Source organism: Eleutherodactylus coqui, chromosome 9 (assembly GCF_035609145.1).
Source record: "Eleutherodactylus coqui strain aEleCoq1 chromosome 9, aEleCoq1.hap1, whole genome shotgun sequence".
NCBI classification, from domain to species: Eukaryota; Metazoa; Chordata; class Amphibia; order Anura; family Eleutherodactylidae; genus Eleutherodactylus; species Eleutherodactylus coqui.
The window spans coordinates 118,394,167-118,420,957 of NC_089845.1; the positions used below are offsets into that span (position 1 = coordinate 118,394,167).

A 26,791-nucleotide genomic window follows, 5' to 3' on the forward strand; every position below is an offset into this window, starting at 1 on the left:
CTGTCGGTAGCCGGTATCCAGAGTGGTGCCTGGAGCTCCTAAGTAGTTTTGGTAATTACTTTGATTCCGAAAAGAGCCTGCTTTTCTCTGAAGTTGAAGAAGGTGAAAATCTTGACGATAGTTCAGATGATAATGGTGACTACAAAAAAAATTACTCTTCCGTCCAGATGATATTGATTAATTAAGGCAATTGGAGCCACTCTTAATATAGATGAGCCAAAAAAGCCTCAAACCATTCAAGATGCGATCTTTGGTCTGGGAGAAAGACATAAACATACTTTCCAGGTCCACAAAAATATTCATAAGCTTATTAAAAAGGAATGGAACAGGCCAGAAATGGTTTCTTTCATTTTGAGAGGTATTAAGAGACATTACCCCTTCTCAGAAGAGGACTGGAAGGCCTTACCACAAGTGGATGTCCCAATAGCTAAAGTTTCTCTTTACCCTTTTGGATGCTGCATTGTTAAAAGATCCCAAGCATCCCCCCAAAAAACCATGGGAGGTGATTTCGGCTTTACTTAAGTCAGGAGTTGCAACCACGTGAATGGTTAAAACTCTAATGTCTAGCTAAATCAACTGGAATTACACATTCAGAATAAAACCCCCATGAACAGATTTTCAATTTAGTGCCGATTCTAAAATGACCACTGGCTTTTTGGTAAACGCAACTGCAGAGTTAGTCGAACTATCAGCACATACTGTAGCCTTGTGTAATTCCACTAGAAATGTTTTATGGCTTAATCCTGGTCAGGGAATATGGCTGAAAAAAATAAGTCGCGTTCCTTGCCTTTCTATGGTCTGTTTCTGTTTGAGCCAGATTTTGAGAAGATCTTGGGGAAAGCTTTAGACAGGTTTTCTTGATGCAAAAAACACATAAAAGAAAGCCCCTTTCCATTCTTCAGAGCAAACTCAAGAAACTTGCAGGGGTAAAGGCGCACTGGAGTTATGTAAAGAAGAGGTAGAGGAAGAAACTTCCTTTTCAGCCCTGATCAAAATAATGATGCCATTCCAGTAGGGGCAAGATTATAGACTTTTTGGGGCCAATGGGCTCTGCTCTGCAAACATTTCCAGATTGCAAAACTCATAAAGGAGGATACCACGTAGAGCTCATTTCTCGCCCTCCTCAAATGTCCACAATAACTTCTTGCCTCTCCTCTTAGTTAAGTCTAATTCAACAGGAAGTTCAGAATTTCTAGCAGTTGGAGGCAGTGATTCCTGTTCCTTTACCTGAGCAAGGTCATTATTCCAAACTATTTCATGTCCAAAAAACCCAATGGAGAATTTCGCATTTTTATAAATCTGAAACGTTTGAACAAATGAGTAATTTGCAAACTCTCAGCTATAGTGACGTTAATAAAGAAAGGGGCCTTTATTGCAACTATAGATTTAAGGGATGCTTATTTTCGTGTCCTAACCTGTACCTCAGATTTGCAATACCTATGGGAACAGAAATACATCATTTTCAGTTCAAACGTCTACCTTTCAGGATATCTTTATGAAAATAATGGTGGAACGAGTCTTCGCCCGAAGGAAAAAAACAATTATAATAATTCCATATTTGGACGACATCCAGATTGTAGCCGAAACGGAGGAGCTCTTAAATTTCCTTCTGCTAATTACTATCCAGCTTCTTCACTCTCTAGGCCGGATAATCCATTGGGAAAATCGGAAATGACTCCCAGTCAAAGAGAGACCTTTCTCTGACTAGTTCCGTACTCAGAGAAGTTTAATGCACTTTTCTCACTGCAGATAAAATACCAAACATTCAGCTTCAGAGCAAAACATTTCTGTAACTAAAGACTTGTTCTATGCAATCAGCTTGTCCCTTCTAGGGTAACTAACCTCTTGCATTCCAGCGGTTGCATGGGCCCATTTTATACAAGAATTCTCCAGAACACAATTCTTTCTGTCTGGGACAAGAAACTGACTTTTCTAGACAAAAAGATAATAAATTCGATTAGATTAAAGGGGTTGTCCCGCGGCGAAATGCAAATTTTTTTTTTTCAACCTACCCCTGCATTCTGCCCCGTTAAAATCGATACCGTTTGTAATTAAAAAAAAAAAAATATATATATCGCTTACCTCCTTCCCAGTTTGCGCAGCATCTTCTTTTCTTCTTTTAAAGATGGCCGCCGGTCCTTTCCCAATGATGCACTGCGGTTTTCTCCCATGGTGCACCGCGGGTCTTCTCCCATGGTGCACCATGGGCTCTGTGCGGTCCATTGCCGATTCCAGCCTCCTGATTGACTGGAATCGGCACACGTGACGGGGCGGAGCTACGCGATGATGCATAGAAGGGGGCGGAGCCAGAAAGCTGCTCGTGCCCGGACCGACCAGAAGGGAGAAGACCCTTCTACGCAAGCCCGTCTAATCGGGCGATTAGACGCTGAAATTAGACGGGGCCATGGAGACGAGGACGCCAGCAACGGAGGGGGTAAGTGTATAACTTCTGTATGGCTCATATTTAATGCACGATGTATATTACAAAGTGCATTAATATGGCCATACAGAAGTGTATAACCCCACTTGCTTTCACGGGACAACCCCTTTAAGTAATAGTAAATACTGTAAAAATTTATCTACACTGGTGGCTATTGAACAACAATTTGACAAAGGGGTCAGTGGGCTTCAAGATTCTGTGATTCTGGTCAGTTCTTTTGGTTAGGGGGCTTAGATAGATGACCTTTTCTTATCAAGGAACTTGGTCTCAGAACATCAAGCATCAGTCCTCAGAGAAGTTTATGCGACATGGAAAGCCCTTCAGAAGTCAACAGATCTTACCAGGAATCAGCATCTAAAAATATTCTCCGACAATCTCACAGCAGTAGCCTTTGTTTGCTATCAAAACATACTTCTCTACAATGCCTTGCGCAAAGGATATTCAGTTGGGTGGAGCAGCATGTTCTTTCCATCTCACCAACTCGCCTAAAAAGAACCCTAAATAAATACAAAGGCGAATTTCTTCAGTCATCAAACACTGGATTCAGTGGAAGGGTCTCCTTACGAGGAAGTCTTTAAGAACCCGATAAACAAATGGGGAGTCCCCCAGATCTCCTTGTAACGAGAAAAAAAATGCAAAGTAAACATTTTTCTCACTCGATCCAAGAGATGATCCTAATGCAGTGGATGCGCTGACGCAGAACTAGGGCCACAAGCTACTATATGCATTATCTCCAATCCCTCTGGTTCCTAGAGTACTTCAGAAACTTCTTCACAAAAAATGTCATTTGATTATTGTAGTCCAGTTTTGGCTCAGGAGAAGCTGGTTCTCTTTTGAAGAACTCGAGTATCCAGAAACAAAGGCATCTTCCAACCCTTCCAGAGTCCACTAACCTATCACAATGTATCTTTCAGCATAGATACTGAATAATCCATGCTTATACTTGAAGGACTTGACAAAGGGTGATCCAAATCTTGCTGTCTAGCAGGAAATATTATACTCACAGGGAGGAGAAAATTTGCATCGTGGTGTAGTGAAGCAAAGATACCAATCCTCCACGCCAAATATTTCTTGACTGTCTTAAAAGCGTACTGGACATGTCCTTTCCTCTAGTATATTAAGGGTCCATATAGCAGCACGCAGTCTCTTTTTACGATACAAAGCTCTCAAAGGTCACATGGATTTCTAGGTTTCTGGAAGCAGCAGACAAATCAAAACCTAAAATTAAAATCTTTTTCCATCTTGGAATTTAAACTGGGTACTTTAAGCTTAAGGCTGCCTGTCCACGGGTGTTGCGGGATCCGCCACCGGGCAGCAGGAGCCAGCTGACAGGCTTACCGCGGAAATCCGTCTGACAGATGGGCTCACCTCGGAGAATTGCGGCAATTCGCAGCATGCTATCGCTATAATTCTCCGCTCGTGGACAGGAGAGTTGCATTTTCCATAGCAACGCTATGGTAAGCGTTCACTGTGTTCCCCGCAGGGAATGCAGTGAAAATTTGCCAGTGGACAGGAGGCTTTAAGGCCCATTTAGATCCAATGATTCTCGCTCAAAGCAGTCTAAATGGGGGCATTCACAGTGCATCAAGCTGTCATGGCTCTTAAACAGCATGCTGTGGTCTCGTTGCAAGCCGGCTATTAGGGTTGAAGTGCGATTTCCTAATAAGTGTCCTAAATCTGTTAATTTTAACAAAAAAGCTGGAACTTGCTGCTTCTTTACATAAAAAAAATAAATTGAAAGTCCTGTTACTCTTTAACTTCTAAATCAAGTAGAACACTAAAATCGGTACAAAAAAGTCCGTCGTGTTGCTAATTAAGAGCATAGTGCAGCTAAACAAGGATTTAGCAGCATATAATCTCTTTGGTGAGAACTGCCTCCCTTGCTGAGCCTCACTTCTACCTGGGGGGGCGCTGCACTGTTAGAGAAGTTCTGCTTGGAAGTGTATAGCATCAGTTCATATATAATGTGGATAACATGATAACTTCTGCCTTCACATGTAAAATGAGTGTTTTCTGTTTTTCCTTTTTGTAGCCACTATGTTGTGAAATATTATGGCAGCTACTTTAAAAATACCGATTTATGGATAGTAATGGAGTACTGTGGAGCTGGCTCCGTCTCCGATATAATTCGATTACGAAATAAAACTGTAAGTATATTCAGATTATTTAGTAGTGAGTATTTTTTTTTTTTAAAGTAAGTGAATCTTCTAATTTTGACAGCTTTCTTTCACTTTTGAAAGCCTTTATTCACGTATGGGAACATATGCCTGAAGTACCCTATTGTTTTCTATCAGCCAAATATATACCAAAGTGGCATAAGAGGTTGTCTGGAAGACAGAAATCCTTTTTAGTTGGAAATATAACTTCTGTTTTGGTCAGTGAGCCGAAACTGTGAGAACTGAAATGGTTTATTGAAGTCTATGTTGCAGAAACGGGATGTCTGCTGTGTTTGTAGGACACTTCCCTCCTCTTTCTTCTGAGGTTTATTGCCACAAAGAGAGGGAACCTTTTTAAATGGCCAGCACACTTGGAGATAGCTTGTGCAAATTTGAGATAACTATTAAAAATACATTTCACTTTATTTACCTAAAATGATGATTTTCTGCTGAAAAAAAGTCTCCAAACATTAGATGTCTCTCTTCCTTCTGATTTACTGTCCACTTCAAGTTGTCAAGTGAAGTCTGTCTTTGGTAACATAGCTAGCAAGGGGGATAGCAGGAAGCTGGGGTGGGTATAGTCTCAGGCTGCTCATTGAAGTCTATAGATAGTTGAAGGAGAGACAATCGTACAAACACTGCTGTGACTAATGGTAAGTGATTTACAGTGTTACAGCTAATGAAATAACTTCTGTGCTACTCAGTACTGCTGTATAATGTCCTTTATGATGCGTTTTTTTCTCTGTGTGCGATACAGAGAGTTAGGCTGGGTTTACACAGGGCAGATTTGCTGTCGAATTTCCCTGCGGCCGCTAACCCCGGGTTAGCCGGCCATGTGAACGAGATTTATACATGGATGCCTGCATATAAGGCCATAATGGTTTGACAGAAAGCCCCCTTTACTGGATGGCTCTGCAAAAACTGCATAGAAAAATAAATCCCCCTTTTTTTTTTTCTCTTTTCTTTTGTAATTGATCTACCAAGTAATGTACATTTCTTCTGCAGCGGGGATATACGGCATGATCTAAAATTGCATCCCTTGCTTGTTTGCTGGGGGTTACAGAAGCTGAATCTGCGGCGATCTCCTGCCTTCCAGTTAAACAGTGCTGGTCTTCATGAGCCTCTTCTATCGAGGTCCATTGACCGTTGCATCTTCCTCAATGTCAGTACCATGGACAGTTTCAGGAGAGATGTCTGTTTCGACTCATCACGCATTGCAAGTTTCTAAATGCTGCCCATTACTTCAGCTAGTCATGTGACCAGCCATTCTAGAATATAAGGTCATCTGCAAGTACTCTACAGGATGTATGCGGTGTATTTTGTATATAGGCAACATCCTGATAGAGCATATAGTAATATATACAGACTATGTAAGTGTAATAGGGGCCTTTTTGCCTTTTTTAAAATTCCATTTATTGTCGCCATTCATTGAAACAGGAGAGCGCTGAGAAAGTTTGCAGTGGAAACTTTTCTAATAAGCTCCATAATTGTTTTACATCTCGATTGCATAAAAATAGAAACTACTGGAAAATTACAAATTATGTGTGGTGACCATAAACAAGAGAAAGTAAATGCAATACGAGAAAGGAATGTTAATGGATTCAGGCTAAATACATTTTTATCCATACCCTTCAATCTTGTGAGCATTGAACCAACCACCTCTACTTCCCCATCGCTGCACAATGCTCCTTTCTGACCATACAGCCTGCAGCGCTACCAGCCCCGCTGATGTTAACAGTTTGATTTTGTTTGCCTGTGTGCTTCTGTCTCCTTTAATCTGTAGGTGAAGCAGCCTTTATTTTATTATGGCCGGATTTGCAATCATGTTAAACCTCAGAAACGTCCCTGTTTGCTGATCACAGTAGATAACACAGATTGTACGTTTTCCAGCTGCGCAGGAAAAACATCTGCACTTACCGCAAAGCATGATATTGCATTCTTAAAGGGCTGGCCAACCCTAAATGGGACTTTGAAGTGGGAATTGAGAAATGGGAAGAGAGCGTTTAACCTTTCGCTTTTTTAGGAGCCTAGGGAAAGCAGATATTTTTCCAGGTTTTCAGCCCCCTCTAGAGTAAAGTCCCCGCACTGCTTCCTGCTTTTAGATTGCAGTTGTCATGTTATTGCTCAGTTTTGGAAATCGACAAACTTACTGTATATTGGCATTTTATGCACAACCGTGTTTGTTCTGAGGAACGTAATGTACGGAGAGGGAATGTCAGGTTTTGCGGAATGTTCACACATTTTGAATTCTTTTTTATTTTTACTATTTTATCAATAATTCAGATCAGGATTTTACTTTTACCTTTTTTATGCTGTTTTATTGTGTTTGTTTCTTTCTTTAAGGGGGGTTCATGCTTTGAAATAAAGCTAAATAGCTGCCCATGCAATAAAATCACAATCGCACCTCTTGTCTTCAAACTGCGGGAAACTGTGCAGCAAGTCCTGTGACGAACCTAGTCTGTGCTGATGGCGGAAGTCAGGTGACTGTTGTTGCCAATCAGAGGCTACAGTGTCACCGTCCACTTTTCCTGGCATGAGTGCTCACATCCTTGGCACTATGATGCTACGAGTCCAGGATCCAATATAGATTAGGACCCTGTATACCTTTGCATCAAATTTGAGAGCATGGCGGTACTGTTGATGGCCCATGGAGCCATAATGTGGCTGTATACACAAGGCCTTAATGTAGGCTGGGTTTTTTTCCACACTTTTAGGTTTATTTCTTTAAGTTGCAATTTTCTATTTCCATTGCTTATAAAGTGATGCAGGAAGTTTTCGCCATACAGATCACTTCCTGTCCCCAGTAGGGGCTAATGATCTAACTTCCCTTACTCTGATGAAATTATATTATTCTTGTCTGTTAGCTGCTCTTGTTGCTCTACGGCAGCTTGATGGCATTAGGGCTATTTTGCCTAATTGTTCCGTTGTGAGGGCAGCAAAACTGAAAAAACATTTTGGTTTTCTTGCCAGTAGAAATGCATTGAAACTGAAGATCGTCAGTTTCAATATGTTTCTCAGTGTTGCATCTCGATTCTTTTTTTCACACTAGAGCAAAAGTGCAGACTACTGCTATTTTTTTGTTTAGATGAACCCCCCCCCCCCCCCCTCAAAAAAATCCAATTTTTTTACACTGTGGTCAATGGGAGTCTGGGAAAAAAAAGTTTTTATCTAGTTTCCCTTTTTTGTTTTTATATCCAGGTTTATTTGTGGGCATTCAAAAAAACTGGGATGGAAGGGAAGATGAACAAGCCAAGCAGTCCAAAGCCGATCCATTTAACCCCTTGAGTGGCGGGTTTCCTACCACCCTGCCGTGCCCACCAGGGCAGGTTTTTTTAAAATGGTCTAATCATTGAATTTCAACTAATTTTGCAGTTGCGTCTCAAGAGCCATAACTTTTTCATTTTTCCATTGACATGGCCATATGAGGGCTTGTTTTTTGCGGGACAAGTTGTGATTTTTTTAAACAGGGGGGAGGAAAAAAAAAATGGGGGAAAAAAAGGGGCCATGTCATTAAGGGGTTAAATGTATTAACTTCCTTCTCTGGGTCATTACGACGCATGGATACCACATGTGTGATTTGTATTTTTGATTTTTTACAAAGTAAAGGGAGACAAGTGTTTTTGTAAATTTTTTTTATAATTTAACTTTTTTTTTTTTTTTTGTCCCTTTAGGGGACTTCCACAGGGACCCATCAGGACCCCTGATCACATTCCGGGGGTCCGATGGTGACAGCCCTTTACATGCTGCAGTGACAGCCCTTTACATGCTGCAGTCACATAGACTGCAGCATGTAAAGGGTTAACACAGCAGAGATCGGAGGTTTTCTCTGATCTCTGCTGTAAGAGCTGGTACCTAGCTGTCCTCTCACAGCCAAGCACCAAGCTCTCCCTGCCACAGAGACCATGGGCTTGCTTCTGACAAGCCGATGGTCTCTATGGCAACCTGTAAACAAAGCAGGAGATTGCCAGCATATCGGCAATATCTTCTGCTGGTTTTTCAAAGCCCTTGCTTTGTTCTCTGTGGGTCTGTGCAGGCAGAACACACTGTCACAGCTTGTGGCATTGTGCTCTGCAGCTCCCATAGTGATACATAGCCCGGAAATCTTCCGGGCTATGTCGCTATGAGCAGTGGAGCTCGTCCCGGAAAATATCCGGGCGTGCCACTCAGGGGGTTAAAAGGCTTAAAAATGAAAGTAGAACATAAAAGAACAGAAAGCATACTTTCCATTTTTAAGGATGGGTTTAACGGATCCCTTGAAAACCGAAAAAAACCCAAACATTTCCGTTTCACTTCAGTTTTGTACAGTTTAGTTTGTAAAACAGTATCTGTTGAAAAAACGCAATCATGAACTCTGCCTTAATTTGACTGCAGGGGTAGAATGTGCTTCAAAGTGCCCAGTGGGAAAGAAAGTTGCAAAAAAAGCTGATGTACAGGGTAATCCTAATTAAAGGATCCCTATTCAGAGATGTCTAGAGAGAGACCTCTATTGGGCATAATTGAATCAGACTATCCAGAACATGTAGACGTTTTCCATGTGGAAAAAAAAAAAGTTGCATATCTCCCAATCAGAAAAGATTTTCAGCATTGTTGACTGGGTGATGTACAGTAGTTGTAGCAATGTTCAGCATGTCCTGGATAGTATTGGCATCACATTTGGTTCAGTTACTCCCAGTAGAAGTCTCTCGAGACAATCTGTTAATAGGGATATTTTAATTATGATCACTCTGTAGTTGATATTTTTGGGGATGGTTGCCAGGTTTCTCACAACTTTTTTTGTTCATAGGGCAGGCTTGAAATTGCCTGTAAATATTTGTATTGACCCAGTTTTATAGCCATTGCATAAGGGAGAAAAGAAGACATGGATGGGTAAATTAGCGAAGAGTGATATCGACCTCACACTGTAAAACGTGTAATTAAACAGAACCTCACTCGGTGAAAATCAGAAAAAGTATGCATGCAGAAAAATAACTGAGTTGTTTTAATATTGGGTAATAGGAGGACCTGACTTTGCTTTGTTTTTAATGTAAAATACACATATGGATGTATCTTTCAGCTAACAGAGGATGAAATTGCTACGATACTTAAATCCACGCTGAAAGGCCTTGAATACTTACACTTTATGAGGAAGATTCACAGAGATATAAAAGCCGGGAATATCCTCCTCAATACAGAAGGTCATGCTAAATTGGCAGATTTTGGAGTTGCAGGCCAGTTAACAGTAAGTGATATTTGAGGAAGTACTAAACGTTTATGGACCTTTTTAAGACAGACCTGTATAAATATGTATTATTGCTTTTCAAAAGGATACAATGGCAAAACGCAATACAGTAATTGGAACACCGTTTTGGATGGCTCCTGAAGTGATACAAGAAATTGGGTACAACTGTGTAGCGGATATTTGGTCTCTAGGAATTACGTCAATAGAAATGGCAGAAGGAAAGCCACCGTATGCAGATATTCATCCAATGAGGGTAAGTGATTGTAATATTATATTACAATATATTATATGTGTAACACAATAACCCTACTGGTTCTAGAGCAGTGAAGGGGTTGATATGTGTATCGCTGGTGGTCTACATCAGGTGTTAGGATACCTTGTGGTTTAGGGCAGAGAAAAGGTTAATGATGGTACTCCTGGGTAACTAGGGCTGTGAAAGGGTTAATATCAAAACCTTTTGTGGTCTAGAGCAGTGTATGGGTTAATCCTCCATTGCTCAAAATTTGGCAAATGGGAACAAGATTTTCTTTCTCTTGTCGCCATTTGCAACTATCCATGCTGTTGCACTGTTGTAATGAAAAATCTCTTCCGTATCTAGCAGATGTGCCTCACATTACACATGACTGCTAGATGGCTTACCTCCAAATACTCATTCTACCTGCTAGGTATTAAAAGGCTACATTCACATAAATGTTATTTCTTGTAACTTCCCCTTCAGATGAACACTAGTAGCATTAATGTACAATATAGCACTGCAAACGTAAAGTGCAATAATGTCCATGTCTAAAATCACTAGGGAACTCTTGCCTCAGACATCTGGCACACGAAGCAGGAGACGGTACTGGTGTATCTTGTCTCCACCACAAGTATAGGTGGAGACATAGTGAAGGCTGTATCTGCCCAGTGTACGCCCACAAGATGCTGATCGGTCCTAGCAGCGTGGGAATTTAGTTGTGTCTGGGATGGAGGGTTAGGGTTAGTTTCACTGTTAGGCTTACATTATTATCTATAAATCCTTCCATGTGAGAGCGGTGGGGGCGACATTAACATGGAGGCATTTACAGCAAATAATGTAAGGCTAACACTGAAACTAACCCTAACTCTCAATGCCAGCCATAACTAAATCCCCACGCTGCTAGGACACTGCCGGGCGTGTAACATCTCCCATGTAGACTGCTCCATACATGACCAGTGTAAGCTTTCTGTGATAGCTGACACCCGGCTACAATCGGTACCTAAATTCCCCGATTGGCGGCTGAAGGTCCTGAACAGCCCCCTCGCAGTAAGATTGCGAGGTGCTGTTAGGTTGTCATGGCAGCCCAAGGCCTTCTGAAGGGTCCTCAGGGCTACCATGAAGGAATGCCTATTAAGGAGTTTATGTGGCATGTCGTGATACACTGCCTGTGAGAATACAGTATAGTGCAATAGTGGGCTATTGAATTATACTGTATTAGCCAGCAAATGATCGCAAGGTGAAATCCTGTTAGAAGACAAAAAAAACGGAAGGGACGTTATGTACGCCCTTCAGGTGATGAGTTTGTTTGGAACTCCTCACCTGGGGAAAAAAAATAAGGCTTTTTTGTTGTTGTTGTTGTTGTTCTAAAAAATAAAAGATATTAAAAGATTAAACTACTGCTTTTTCCCATATTGAAAATGAAATCAAAACAAAAAAAATAACATTTTTGTTATTTCTTTTGTCATTGAAGTGTGATTATCATAATAATGAATTCTACATTCTGAGCAGTGGACATTGTAAAAAATAACCACGCCAGAACTGTGCTTTGTGCTCACCCTGTCTGTAAGAAAGAATGTAATAAGTCGTATGTACTCCTAAATGGTTCCAATAGAAACCACAGACTATGCTGCAAAAAACAAGCCCTCGCAGAAAGATGAAAAAGCCACTATGGTCAGAAAATGGCAACAGAAAATTTATACATACCTTTTTCTTTAATGATTTATATTTTTTTTTAAAAAAAAAGAACTTCGCATTGACACACAGAATAATAAAATTGTCATTTTCGAACCTCTCATCACTTTTGTATATAAAACGGATTGTAGTGTCAAAACTGTAATTTTTTGGTAAATGTTATGATCAATTCATAAATTGATAAATATGTTATAAACGTTTTCCGCGCTGCATGCACATTCACAGAGAGTGGTCCGGTGGGTAGGCCGAACCGCCTCTGGTGGACTGGCTAGACTATCTCTTTTGGCCCGACTAAGTTCCCTAATGCCACCCCTCTCTGGCACTGTGATATGCTGACGTAGGAGACATTGAACCCGCTGATCAGAGAACATGAAGTGGGGGATTAGTAGCACATACGCTGGAAATCGGTCTACAAAGAGCTAGATAAAGTGCGCATACACTGGGCCAGCATATCCCGATGCTTGCGCAGTATCCTTCATAATCCACGGCCCAGTGCCGGAGATGGCTGACGTCAGGAGATCTAGTTCAGCCTAGAGAAAAGGTGCAGACAGCCCACTAGATACGATCTGGACTGCTCACGACACCACTTGCTTCGAATTGACATATTTTTTGAAGGCATGAGTCAATCCAAACATTGACCAAGATACACTTTGTAGATTACAATACTTCATTGTTTTACTGGTAGGACTGGTTTTATGTACACAAAACTGATGAGACGTTTCTTTTAAAACTGTCAAACAAAGGAAGATTTGTTTAAAATTAAATGTGCCATAATTCTGATTTATTTTGGCCTAAAAAATTTGGTGTTCACGCTTTGCACCGCTTTTATGTGTCTTAGATCTTCCCTGAGCAGGAGGCTTGGCTTAGTGCAATGGGAGCATGATTTGAGATGCGACCATATGCCTAAGATATAGGTGCAGAATAAGCTAACCAGTAGGCGATGTAAAGTTGGACAGGTGTCTAAAACATGCACTAAACTTATCATATATCGCGAGATACCGTTAGGAATTTGGTACACTTTTTAATCTTTCCAATCTAACTAGAAGACGACGGCATTAGTAAATCGGCCCCTATATTGTTTTCCTTTTTGACTAGTTTAATTCTATTTATGTTGTTGCAGCCTTTAAACTTCCAAGTGGCCTTTTCTCCTCTGCGCTATGTGATGGTTCCTCTCAATGGGTTTTAGGGTCATACAAATATGCCCATTGCTTTTTTATCCTGCTCGTTCCCACTGCAACGTTAAGGGTTCAGAAGGCCAAGAACTTTACTGGAGAGCAGTTTTGAAAATGCTCTCATCCAAGAGGCAGGAAATAATAAGCCGAGGATAAAAATAAAACACGGCTGAACAGAAATAGGCATTTTTGGAGGAAGGGAAAATCTCTTATTCTCTACAATCAGTGAAATTTAAGCAACTGTATGAAACAGAAAATCTGTTCAGCGAGCGGCCTGTATTGATTACAGATTAATTATTTGATTGCCCGAGCTTGATTTTCAGCGTAATATTTTCAAGCTTAATGTAATCATCTGCCGCGCAGCTGGAATCACTCAAACCTCTTAATTTCATTTAGTTGCACTGGGTACATAAAGGTAAGCGGCTAATTTTTCTAACATGAGTTTTAAGATATAATGACAAAAATGGAAGATACTAGATCCCTTTTAATGCTGATAATCAGATAAGCTAAGGGTGGACTTGTACCACTCCAATTTCAACTACCGCGCATAATTGTCCATGTCCTCCTGGTGAATAGCATGTTAAAATAGAGGTATTGAAGACTTGTCCAAGAATGGAAATCTTTTCATAGTCTGCTCGCCATTATCACCAAGCGCTGTCCTTGGCTGCAGCAGCTTGTTTGGAGACTGCTTAGGCTGACTGCAGGGAGCCCGAAGCTGCTACCGGTAGTAAGGGACAAGCGGGGAGAGGTGAGGATCGGCTGCTTTACTTTACACCATCTGGGACCCGTTGAGATGCTCTTTGCATAACTTGGACAACCCCGATCATTTAAGATAGGCATACAAATCAAATGACGATAAGTGTATGTAAACGGGCTAGCTTTCATCTATGTACAACCAGATGTTTACTGTGAATTGAGGTGGGCGGCTGGAAGAGATCTCTGGCCCACTCCACCTCCATTCACTGAAAGATTATCGCTCCAGTGTGAAAGTACAGGTGTAATAATCTCTGGGATGATTGCTGGGTGCTTAAACGTTCGACAATTGCTCTAACATGGGGCACTTGCTCTAATACTGGGGACTGAAGGTTTAAGCTGGTGCCTAAACCTTTACACGGCACCGTCAAAGTGACCACGGCATGTGTACAAGGCTGAAAGAGGGAGGGGGCTCTCTGTCACCCATTGGATGACCGCGATGTGATTGCGTGGTCCCGATGACTTGCTATGCATCCGATGCTTGAATATGGCCTCTGTCTGCCCGCTACGATAGTCTGCTTTCCCCCAACCACCCTTTCCCCCCAATCTCCCTATAATCTTTTTTTTTTTTTTTTTTAAATAAAAGATAGACAATACATTATATGTACCCAAATATGATGCTATTAAAAATACAACTTGTCCCGCGGCAAAACAAGCCCTCATATGGCTATGTTGAAGGAGGCATTAAAACGTTACGGCTTAGGGCAGTGATGGCGAACCTATGACACGCGTAGCCATGTCCGCTGACACACGGCCGCATACAGAGAAGTATGGGGCCGCATGCCGAGAACCGAAAAGGATGTTTCATCCTCGGCTCCTGCACGGCCAGGTGCATTAGCTGAGGATGAAACCTCGCTGTAGACACTCTGTGCCGGAGGTCTGTAGGCCAAAACAACAGAGTGTCTAGTTCTGGAACTTCCGGTTAGGCCGCTGATGTCTCTTTTGGTTGGCGGAGCAGGGAACTGGCACGCCGGGCTGAAAAGGTTGCCCATCACTGGCTTAGGGAATGCAACGATGAAGAAAAAGGTGAAAAACTAGTTGGTCATTAAGGCTCGAACAGGCTTGGTCACTAAGGGGTTAAAGATAGCAAACCATTCAGTGTGACAAATATTCAGCTGTAGGTGACATCTGAAATAAGGTCGTTTTCCTATCCCTGTAAATGCTATTGGGTCTCTGTCCCTTTAAGAAGTAGTTGCAGTGTTGACTAAACTAGCTCTGAGCTCCCATTTGTAAGTTATCCTAGAAGTATCAAGATTTTTTTTTTCTTTTCTCTTTCTCATTTTCTCTCCGCTCTGACCTCACAAGCTTCCTGGACATGTGTTGACTTCTTTAGATTGTGGGACTTTTGTTTTTCTTATGACATTCATCCGATAAAGGCGAGCATGCAAGCCAGGGCTTATTGTCTTTGCTTTTCCTGGAGCGGGGCCATACTCTTTAGTATTTATGTAAAGTACAATTTTTGTTACTTAGGAATGCATGTTGAAATTATCCTGCACACTGTGTAGCTGCAGGCCAGTTGGCACTGCCACAAAGTTAATCTATTGCCAACAGGCCATTTCCTATTTGGCCAAGCTGGAGCTTTAAATAGAAGTCTAACATGGCTTTTTAAACAAGTGTTCTGGCAGAGAGGAAATGGTGGATTCCTTGCAAACAAGCATTGCTTCCGCCCGATAAATACACTACACACATGCAGGAGGTTATGACAATCCCAGGCCGCGCCAGCATTGCTGGGGTTAAGGGCGATTTTGGCAAATAACCTCTAATCCTAACCCTCTGCTCGTGATGTATCAATCAGTTAACCTTACCGAGTAGCTTTTATTTAATTTCCGCTAGACTTGATGTACGACTTGTATATTGATGATGGTTCAGAAAATAATTCCTGTGCAGCTAGGACTTTTAAGCATGTGAATATGGTTTGTTGTAGATATTCATCTGTACGCAGGGCGTTTGTTAGACTTTTTTCAGCTGCTTTAATTAGTGAAGTCATTACCAACATATCACTTTTGTAATATTATTTCCAGTTGCTTATACAACACCAACATATTCTGCAGTTTTGTACCAAGAAATTGCCATCACTCACCTCAGGCCCAACATCACAATGTACTTTTCTTAACTCAGACATTTGGTTCACTTATGTCGGAAGAAACCAGAAAACCTTCAGGAAACCCATGGAAGCAGTTCACAGTTCATACAAACTCCATGCAGATGTTGTCCTTAGTCAGATTTGAACCCAGGACTCAGTGGTGTAATGCAACAGTTTTAACCACCAGTTCACTCGGACAATGAAGGGATCTCTTCCATTACCCCACAATTAAAGGGGTTTCCCTGATTTTTTTAAAATATCCAGAGGGCAGATAAATTTATTATTAAAATTAAAAATAATATAATTCTGCAGCTCTAATGCTGCCGCTTCAGTCCTGGAGGCTTCAGCAGCTGTAATGTAAGTTCACATGACTGCTGAAGCCGTTCACGAGTCTTAGCGGTCACATGCCGTCCAAGCATATATGGCCGCTGAGGTCAGTGATTGACTGCAGCAATCATGTGAACCATGAATGGCATGCGACCGCTACTGGAACTTCTGGCACCAGAGCAATGGCACTGGAGCTGCTGGACATTTATAAGTTGAATATAGTTTGTTATAGGTATCTGCCCCTAGATTACTTTAAAAGGGGTTTTTAGAAATGTTTTGAAGTCCTTTCTGGTACAAATTTTTTGAAAATTCCTGAACTCCCCTTCAGGTGGGTTATGTGATCTCATTGTGATGGCCTGGGATTTACTTGGCTTTGTGATCTCTCAGGAAGTCAAAATTTCTAGTACCAGAATTTCATGTATGATGATGAAATTACATGGACTGTATCACACAAGGCACTTCATTGGGGTGGGTTAGGGGGATACATTTTTATCATAGCTACTGCTGTTAACCCTTTCCTATCACCATGACTGTATAATCATGGTCTACAGCTTATTTAGGTGATTGTAGAGTAAAATTGATGATCACACTGTCCTCTGGGCAGGCAGAGATGGTACCAATTCTAGCTGATCATATAATGTTGTGCTGATGCATCATGAGACTGCCAGCAGAGCATAGAGGAAGAGAAATCGGGGAGAAATCTTAATATTGAGATGGTGTCTGATAAATATCAGACAGAAGGCTGTTCTGCATTGAAGTAAGTGCAACATACATAGACAATGTGATGATGGGTGTAGCAATGGGAAAGTAGGTTTTAGCTGAATTGAGCTTTTGACATTTAGGCCCCCTGTCCACGGGCATTGCGGTATCCCGCAGCGGAGCTCCCGCCCGGGAGCAGAAGCCGCAGACGAATTTCCGCCGGTCAGCCTAATCTAATAGGCTGACCGCGGAGAATCGGGGCAATTCGCAGCATGCTGCAAATTGCCGGCCGCGAGCGGAGAGCGCTATGGTAAGCTTCAGACGGCGTGATTCGCCGGCGGTTTACAGACGCCAAAATCACTCCCGTGGACAGGGGGCCTAATGGTTTTAGCGCAATACCTACGGCTCCTGCTATATTTAGGTGTTTCAAATGATAACAGAATGATATTCTGTACTTCAGTGAACCAAGACATGTTACACTCAGCTTGGTGTAATTAAGATAGCTCCTTCTTTTATTAGTGCAGCGTCTCAATTTATAGTGTTAGGTAAACAAATATATTTCTACTATGCGCACCGAGCTTCTTTGTCATATATTGAAAAACATGTTCTTGGAAAACTGGTTCTGATTACATCAAGGTCACCAGTCTCAATTTTGTGTCACAAATTTCTTAATAATAAAGGTTGTTTTCCACCACTTCTGCAAAGCTAAGATAGTGTTTCTTAAAGGGGTTGTCCCGCGCCGAAACGGTTTTTTTTTTTTTTTCAACCCTCCCCCCCGTTCGGCGCGAGACAACCCCGATGCAGGGACCTAAAGAAAGCTTACCGGAGCGCTTACCTTAATCCCCGCGCTCCGGTGACTTCTATACTTACCGGTGAAGATGGCCGCCGGGATCCTCTTCCTCCGTGGACCGCAGCTCTTCTGTGCGGTCCATTGCCGATTCCAGCCTCCTGATTGGCTGGAATCGGCACGTGACGGGGCGGAGCTACACGGAGCTACACGGAGTCCCATAGAGAACAGGAGAAGACCCGGACTGCGCAAGCGCGGCTAATTTGGCCATCGGAGGGCGAAAATTAGTCGGCACCATGGAGACGAGGACGCCAGCAACGGAGCAGGTAAGTATAAAACTTTTTATAACTTCTGTATGGCTCATAATTAATGCACAATGTATATTACAAAGTGCATTATTATGGCCATACAGAAGTGTATAGACCCACTTGCTGCCGCGGGACAACCCCTTTAAGGTGCTCTAGTTATGGAAAATTACAAGCTTAGGAGATATCAGACTAAAGCATATGAGATGGTTACAAGATGCATAATGGATACACTCGTATTTGGTGAACTAACAAACGTTTGTCAAAGATTTTTAAAAATGGTTTGGCTTTTTTTTTTCCTTTACAGAAAATGCCACCCTCGTCAATGGTCACTCATGTCCATGGGCAATGTCTGTTGTATTTTATGGCCATTCAATTGAGTGAGTAAGGGTGAATTGCAAAACTAGACCTAGGTCATGGTCAAAAGTGGCGCTGTTTCTTTGGAGGAAAAAAAACAACTCCCCCCCCCCCCCCCTAGAACTTTGCACAATCCTTCAACAAGTGGAACGTTTGAAAATCCTTCTTGTTGTTTAACTAAGAATCATTCCTATATACTGGGTTACTGTAAAATAAATGGACACTTTCAACATTATATGAAACCAAAGCTGTTGAACAGGTAGACATGCATTGTTCGTAGTAGCATAAAGTTGGAATGAACGTTTTTTGTGACTGCAGCTTTTTATGACATAAGCATTCCTTGAGCATTTGTAGAGCAGGAAATCTCAGAACCCTGGTTGTTATGAACAGGGAAAGGTTCCGGGGGGCAGTGTGTAGTAAAACAACTCTAAAGATCTTTCAGACAGCGCAGAAGCCAATTAGTGCTAACAAGGTAGTTTAAGTTGCCTGAAAGTCAACTTACACAACTGTTAATGACGAAATCAAAACTTTTGTTTTTATACGTAATGATTATCGCTCCCTTTCGCCCCTTTTTGACGAATTTTGAGCGATAATCGTTGCGTGTAAATGGGCCTCAAGGTTAAAGGGGTTGTCCCACGAAAGCAAGTGGGGTTATGCACTTCTGTATGGCCATATTAATGCACTTTGTAATATACATCGTGCATTAAATATTGGCCATATAAAAGTTATACACTTACCCCCTCCTGGTGCTGGCGTCCCCGTCTCCATGGCGACGAGCAAACTGCTTCTCTGGTCGCCGGAACAGTCGCGCTTGCGCAGAGATGAATCCCCTTCTGGAAGGTCCTTGCTCACGAGCTGAGTTCTGGCTCCTCCCCCTTCTCAGCGTCATCGCGTAGCTCCGCCCCCATCACATGGTGCCGATCAGCCAATGAGGTGGCTGGAATCGGCAATGGAGCTCAGACAGCAGAGGAACATCCACAGTGCACCATGGGAGAAGACCCGTGGTGCATCGTGGGAGAAGACCAGCGGCAGCCATCTTGGAAAGAAGATTTTTTTAAAGTTGCTGAACGGGGATTCAGGTAAGGGAATTTTTTTTTTAATAACACCTGGCAGCAGTATTCTTTTACAGGTACTGGGGGACTGGGCAAATAAAAATAATTTTACTCTAGGCGCGGGACAACCCCTTTAATATTGAACTCTTCTGGTTGCAGCATGTATGTCCAACTTCAAAAACTTGCTTCATGGTGAAAACTGTGAAGGAAACCAGTGATGGATGCGACTGTGTCACTTGCGCAATGAGTAAATTATGTATGGAATGATACCCTGCAGGACTTGGCTATATATTGGATACTGGCACAGTGTGCTGTTTGCTTATCACTACTTATAGTGTAATGTTTCCAGACTAGGCATTCAGTTCCAGACGCATGTGAAATACACTTTCCATAACTGTTCTGGAATCTGTTTATATGGATGAAATGTGTATGTGAATTGGCATCATGTTGGCACTCACAAGTAGTATTATGTTCTAGGTTTTGCACAATGTTAAACAATATGTTCAGACTGACATTAGATTCCATTTTGTCAGTTTTTAAAAAATTTGTTTTATTTAACACAGTTGTTAAGCAAAGACAGTATACAATGATGTAACATTAAAAGTGCTTAAAAACAGAGTATTGTGCTTTTCCAGTTATTGTAACTGACAATGTATAATGTCAAGGATAGGCTGTTTCTGTTATTATACAGTATTAATAGAGCAGTAGACTAATAAGCATTCAAACCTGAACTCAAATTAAAATTTAAAGTTACTGGCATATAATGATGAGAAAGAGTGGGGAGGGGGGAGGTTAACCGTTAGTTGGTGTGTAGTGCGGAATGTGCATCCGACCAAGAGCTCCGGAGTTTTTGGAACTTGCTCGAAAAGCTCCCTATGCTGTTACTATGTGACTGTTTCATAAGTAATAATTGTATTGACCAGGCCTTTCCAACTTGCCAAAGAGGGTGATTCCACCGACATCCATTTCATGGAAATGGTTTTCTGAGCTAAAAATCACATTTCTCTAAAAATATTTGCGTATAATGTGGCCAGTGGTCCTCGTCGAACAGCATAATCTTTGGGTCTAAATTTATACTCTAAGGTGGAGGTAAGAGTGGGGATATAAAATTGATAACCTCAGACCAAAAACTCGTTATAAAAGGGCAGTCCCATATCAAATGCCAGAAATCGGCATTGAGTTGATGGCATCTGTGACAGGCTGATGTTGGAGTTTTACCCATTTTGTGGAGATGCACTGGGATCAGATAAGACTAGTGAATAATATAGAGTTGGATTAATTTATTAACAGCCGGGGATACCATCGGATGAGATTCCACTATAACTGACCATTCTTTATCGAAGGGATACAAGACTGCCATTTATCCTGGCTAGACAGTGGGTTATAGCTGATCTTAGCTGAGAGTAGATGAGTATAGAGCGCTGAAATAAGACCTTTTGGCCCTTGGGACCAGAGTATAGCTATTATAGGGTACTTTGATAATTGGATGGTAACCGAAGAAAACTGGATATTAAGAGCATGTCTTAGGTGGAAGTATCTAAACCATTGAAGTCGAGGTACCTGCAGTTTTTCACACAACTGGGTGAATGTGATAATTACATTATTGTCATATACATCCCCCAGGTATAAGTGTATCTTGACTCCACCAGCATATGCCCCCCCCCACCTCCCCCAGATGTCACCTTCACCTCACAGACGGCAGTGGGGATCCGGCAGCATTGGCAAAACACATTGTCCGAGCCAGCGGACGCTGACAGCTACAGTACAGCAATAAAATGTCACCTTCACCTCGGGCTCGGCAGCGGGAATCGGAGAGCGGCGACACACACTGAGAGCCGGCAGCCACTGACAGCTGTAGCACAGCGCGGAAAGTGAGACAGAGCCGGCTAACAGCGCACGAGCACTGCACCAAGTAAGAGTGATTGAGTGCATGCAGGGAGCCAACAGTGTGGGGACTGTGAGAGCCGCTGACATCTGCAGCACATCAAGGAAAGTGAGACTGAGCCAGGTAAAACTGAGGGAGCCAACAGCGCCTGGACTGTCACTGACAGCTGGCTTACAAGACTGCAGCAGAGCGGCACAGAGCGGCATTGCAGCACCTTTTAGGACCTTGTGGTCTTCCGCCTATCGGGAGCTAGGGGTGTGACGGGCGTTCCTCCATGGAAGCCCTGTCAAACCCCTAGCTTCTGGTGGCATCAAGATACATTAACACCTATCCCCCAATTCAGAGATACCTAATGAGACCCAATATTGACAGTTTAGTATTGTCTGTAATGAGGGTAGGGTGGGATTTTTCCATAAGGGAAGATCTGCCATAGTATCTTGAATATTTTTTGCAGTTTGCCATATGGATAAGGATAATTTGTGCATGCGTAATGTATTAGAGGACTTTGTGTATTCTGGGTGTTCTAAAAAGATCTTTTCCTGTCACCATCTCTGCTAGATGGTCTGCAATCCGGAGCTCCTGCTGTAGGAACCATGGTCTCAGGCTCCGCAATTGGTTGCAAAGTAGTATAAGTAAAAATCTGACAATGCCATTGCAGCCTGATTCTTGGATCTTTGCAGTGTGGAACGTTTTAATATAGAACTGGACATGCCCCATATGACTGTAGTCAGAAGGGAGTTCATGGAGAGAAAAAGTGCATTGGGATTTTTATTTTGTCACGTTTATGTTGCTTTTCATGACTAACTTGCTTTAATGGAAACCCTACTAGAGATGAGCGAGTATACTCGCTAAGGCACATTACTCGAGCGAGTAGTGCCTTAGCCGAGTACATCCACGCTCGTCTCTAAAGATTCAGGGGCCGGCACGGGTGACAGATGAGTTGCGGCGGGGGTGGGGGGTGGGATTGGGGGGAGAGATCTCCCCTCCGTTCCTCCCCGCCGGCCCCCGAATCTGCGGGGAGATACTCGGCTAAGGCACTACTCGCTCGAGGAATGTGCCTTAGCGAGTATACTCGCTCATCTCTAAACCCTACACTTTGAAAATGCAGTCCAATTTTCAGGCAGCATGATATAGTGCAGGAGGAGCTAGACAGATTGATATACATATTTATAGGAAAACTAGCAGTAGAAATTCTTTTTTATGCTTGTAAACCTCAGGATTGCATAGATCCTCTGACTATGTAAACCCTGGATGGCGTGGGCATCCATCCTCACTACACCTGCTCTGCTGTGGAAAACAAGAGAGTTGGCATTGCAGAGAGTCTTCTTGCATCAGTCTACTGATGTGATAATCGATGATCTTTAAAAGCTTTGTTTTATTCCAATTTTTTTTTTTTAGAATATACCTTTTTAAACAGAATTATGTCTTTATTATTCTCATCCCAATAGACGTCTTGCATTCCAGGGACATGGATTGTCAACCATGGCGGCCATACTCTGAGTAAACGGCCATGATTGACAATTACTCTACAGTAAGCCACAGTAGCCCATGCGCCATAGGTTAGGCAGAGCTTCAGTTTTGACCATGGGCGGGCGTGGTTGTATTTGGTGTAAGCTTGAATTTGTAGAGCAAATCTTCAGGGTTTTGTTATCATAACCTGTTTAACTATTGGATTAAAGTCAGGATTGTTTATAAAATCCAGGACGGCCATTAAAAGTAATGAAAGGCTTGTGTTGAATTAAATGTAACTAAATCTATTTCTTGCCCAATCTAATTATCCGCCTAAATGCTAATATTTTTGTTCTAACCTGCATTTATGAAGTGTGAAACCTGTCAAGTGGTCCTGTCGGGCTGTAGAACGAATCTACATATTTGTATAGGTTCCTCTGACCCATACCTGAATTGTGCCATTTAAATAGCAATCATTAGCCAATCTTAGGAAATGCACGGGCTGTTATATGAACAGATTGTAAATACATCTTTCAGGCCGGGTTCGCCGCTAGTAAAAGAAAACATTCCAGATGTTTTTCTGATTTAAAATCAAATTCACCTGCCAAGATATACAGGAACGTGTAATGTACCTTTGAGGATTCCTAGGCTTCATTTACAACATGGTTAACGTGTTAGCCGCGGACACCAATGTTCCCAATGCACACGATTTGATAAGAGATCTCGTCTCATCAGGTTGACTGGTTTATTATGTATTTAAATGCAGATCCTATCCTCTCAATCAGATCGTTGATCCCTCCACTCCATATTTAAAGATCTGCAAATGTGGTTTTCTCATCATTACACTGCAATTTTAAGGGGTCAACTTGAATAGTCTTTGCCGTTTCTTTTGTTCCTCTGTGTATACTCAAATCACTATATTTTTAATATATTAAAGTCTGAGATTCAATAAAGGTTATGGACTCTGTATTGTGTGTAACTGCTAAGTAGGTGTCATCCAGTTTCTTAAAATCCATTGGTAACTTTGAAGGAGATTACAGGTGTCTGATTTCTCCCTCCAGATTTGATGACTTTATTATCAAGAAAGCTATACCACTTCACCAACACTTAATCTGGACCCTGAATGTTGGGTATTTGATTATTTTACAGCAATACAATACGTATGTGGAGATTCTTCAGGTTACAATATTTTCAGTTTTACAATGGTCTTTCTTTAGCCAGCATCACGTTTAACTAAGAATGCCGCAGTGATTACTTCCACCGTGTGCAATTGACTGGAAGAGCCGCTCAACTGATGTAAGCTTTTCACTGGTAAAATGCCTATAATTGGTCCTTGTGAATGGCCAGTGATTACATTGGAAGCAAGTAGAGCCACCAGTTGGCACAGCATTATGGAAATCCATGTGCTGATCTTATATTGCCATGCCAGGACAAACTGCAACTTTTGACATCAAGTGACAATGCCTGCCTTTTTATTGTTCCAGTATACTGTTATGGTTTTCTATAGCGTTAAAGGGGTTGTCCTATTGTAAACTATTAACATATCCCCACAATAGGCCACCCAGGACCCTCCCCTATTAGCTGTTCGTTGGCTCAGTGTACTTGTGCACTGAGCTGATTTGTGCAGGATGCAGACAGCTCTGTTTTGCTGCAGTTGCTAGGTATGGTATATGCAAAATTCTCATTGATTACAGTGCCTGTAATACCGACTCTTACCACTGCAGTAGGAATGGAGTTATCCGCTTCCTGCAGAAATCTGCCCAGAGCATGAGCACATTGGACCAGAGAACTGCTGATAGGTGGGCATACTGGGTTACAAACCCCTGCCGATCAACTATTAGTGGCGGATTGTAAGGCTAGGCCATAAGTAGTTTTCAGCTGGACAACCCCTTTTAAGTTACAATGATCATTCCAGAACAAATTCATATTGTAACATGTTTGTGCACTTTGCTTCAGATACTGGATAGAGTTTACAATGTAAACTTAGTATAGTGTATTTTCGATAAACTGGCATATGGTTTGTACAATATGTGAATGAATATACCTATTTAGTATAGTTGCAGTTGGAGACCAGCGAGAGGGACCCGAACGGCCCCTGCTAGGGGAGTATTAACCCTCTGAAAATAAGACACTATGTCTCTTTTGGAGTAAAAATTAATATGACAGTGACTTTTTTTCGGTGACACATGCTAAGAGTAAAATTGGCCAAACCTACCGATTTTTGGAGGCTTCACACAATTGGGTTGGGTTCCGCATGCAGGATCCTGGCTCTAAAGCCATTCAGCAACCCTGCGTACCTGTGATTGACTTTAATGAAAGCCGTCTGCAGCAAAATAGAGAATGCTGCCATTATTTTCCTCTGCTTGCAGAATATGCAATTCCTATCCATGAGTATGAGCGAATACTCTAGAGTACATGCCTTTCAAGGAGTGCTATTTGCTGCAGACGCCGATCGCGGACTTCGCAATAGGAGTCTGGACGTGTGAGGATGGGTTCACATGGCATAGAATTTCCGTGCCGAATGTCCGCATGGCAATTCCGCCCATGGCACCTAATCTCAAGATTATCCAGGAAAGTGGACGAGATTTTGCAAATATCTCGTCCACATGCTGCGGCCAAGCTGCGCGGAAAACCTAAGCGCAGCATGTCAAGTCTCTTTTCGTTTCTGCAGCGGCCTCTTTTCTCTCTATGGGGAGAGACAGCCACAGCGGAAATGCAGGCAGCAAAGCCGCTTCAAAACCCACGGCTAAAGGCCACGGGTTTTGAAGCTGCACTTATCCCGTGGAAATCTCGTGGTTTTTCAGTGCGGTCATGCTGCGAGATTTCCGCAGGAATTCCAGCCCATGTGACCCCAGCCTATAGCCTACTTGGTTACCCAAAAGCGCAAAAGTAATAAATCATAAACATTTGAAGTATGAATTAGGACTGGGCAATTTGGCTGAAAACTAAAATCTTTTTTTTTTTTTTCCTCAAGTCCGCTCTGATTTTAATGTAAATTTTTCTTTCTTGTTGTTCTTGCTAAGCAAGCTTAAAAAAAGCCAATTTTTTTTTTTTTGCACAAGGGAATTGCATGCACAGCAATTCCTTAAAATATATACTGATTATAATTATCAGACCTGAACGATAGTCCATATCAAGAAATTACTATCTATGCAATTCCCTTATGAAAAAGAATGCTGTATGAACTTTAATTACACATTAAGGTCACTGTCGCACATGGCGCTTTTTACCTCGATTAGCGCGCTGACCGTGGTACAATGCTCCCATTGATTTCAATGGGGCCTTGCAAGCCTGTGCTTGAAACGCCACGATTTTCAAGCGCTGTCTATTCTATATTCGCGTGTTTTAATGCTTTTTAATGCACCCCCTTACCCATCACAATGATGCGGTGCGTTGAACAGCACTGTCAAGCGCTATGACATGCGTTCAAAAGTGCTGCTCAAAATCGTGGTAAAATGCTGCGTTTTACGAGCGTTTTTCGAAATGCATGCGTGAGAGTGGCCTAAGGCTGGGCGATTGACCACAGGGAGCATGGCTAAACTCAATTTCACAATTCTGACAAAAGTTAGAATTGTATCTCAGCAATTTGACAATTAATGTAATTGTCAACTGTGTGTGTCAGGAGCAGGTAAGGTTAGTCATATACTCTGCTGAGAGGGGAGGCATAATGTAGCAAATTTCCATATTACATTTTAGGGAGCCTTTCATGAGATTTAAGCTGCCCAGTCTTTTGGGCAGCATTAAATGGCAACAGGCACTCTCATTACAGAGGGCTATTCTTTTTTTCTCAAGTGTGGTGCCATATTAGAGAAAACCATTGGAACACAGCGGAGAGTCATTGGGGCGGCCCCTGTCCAGTTCGGCTTGGTTGACAGGTTTCTACTTATAAACACATTGGGAGAGACCTGACGGGTCCAACTGCCGGGCTCTTGTCCAAACTATGCTACAGCATTTTTAAGTTAAACATAGCTCTCGGTAACGAAGATACTTGCCGGGGTTTCATACTGCTCGTGGTCCAGGTTGCATGAATCTCGTGACCGGGTCCCTTTAAAACTTGCCCATAGGCTTGCAATAAACTACAGAATACAAGTATGGCCCGTTTTGTGATGCCTTTGTGTAGGGAGCTGCATGGTTATCCTTTGTGCTGCTGGCACATTTAGTTAGACAACGCTTTGCTTTAT

The 26,791-nt window shown here is 42.1% G+C and overlaps 1 protein-coding gene across 1 annotated transcript in view; it reads left to right on the plus strand.

Moving 5' to 3' along the window:
• The window catches only part of STK3 (serine/threonine kinase 3), a 213,020-nt gene that overhangs the window by 21,629 nt on the left and 164,600 nt on the right, over window positions 1–26,791 (plus strand). The window contains exons 4-6 of the mRNA XM_066578398.1: window positions 4,473–4,587; window positions 9,650–9,814; window positions 9,900–10,067. Coding sequence (XP_066434495.1) covers window positions 4,473–4,587; window positions 9,650–9,814; window positions 9,900–10,067 — 448 coding nt within the window. The remainder of the gene's footprint in view (window positions 1–4,472; window positions 4,588–9,649; window positions 9,815–9,899; window positions 10,068–26,791) is intronic.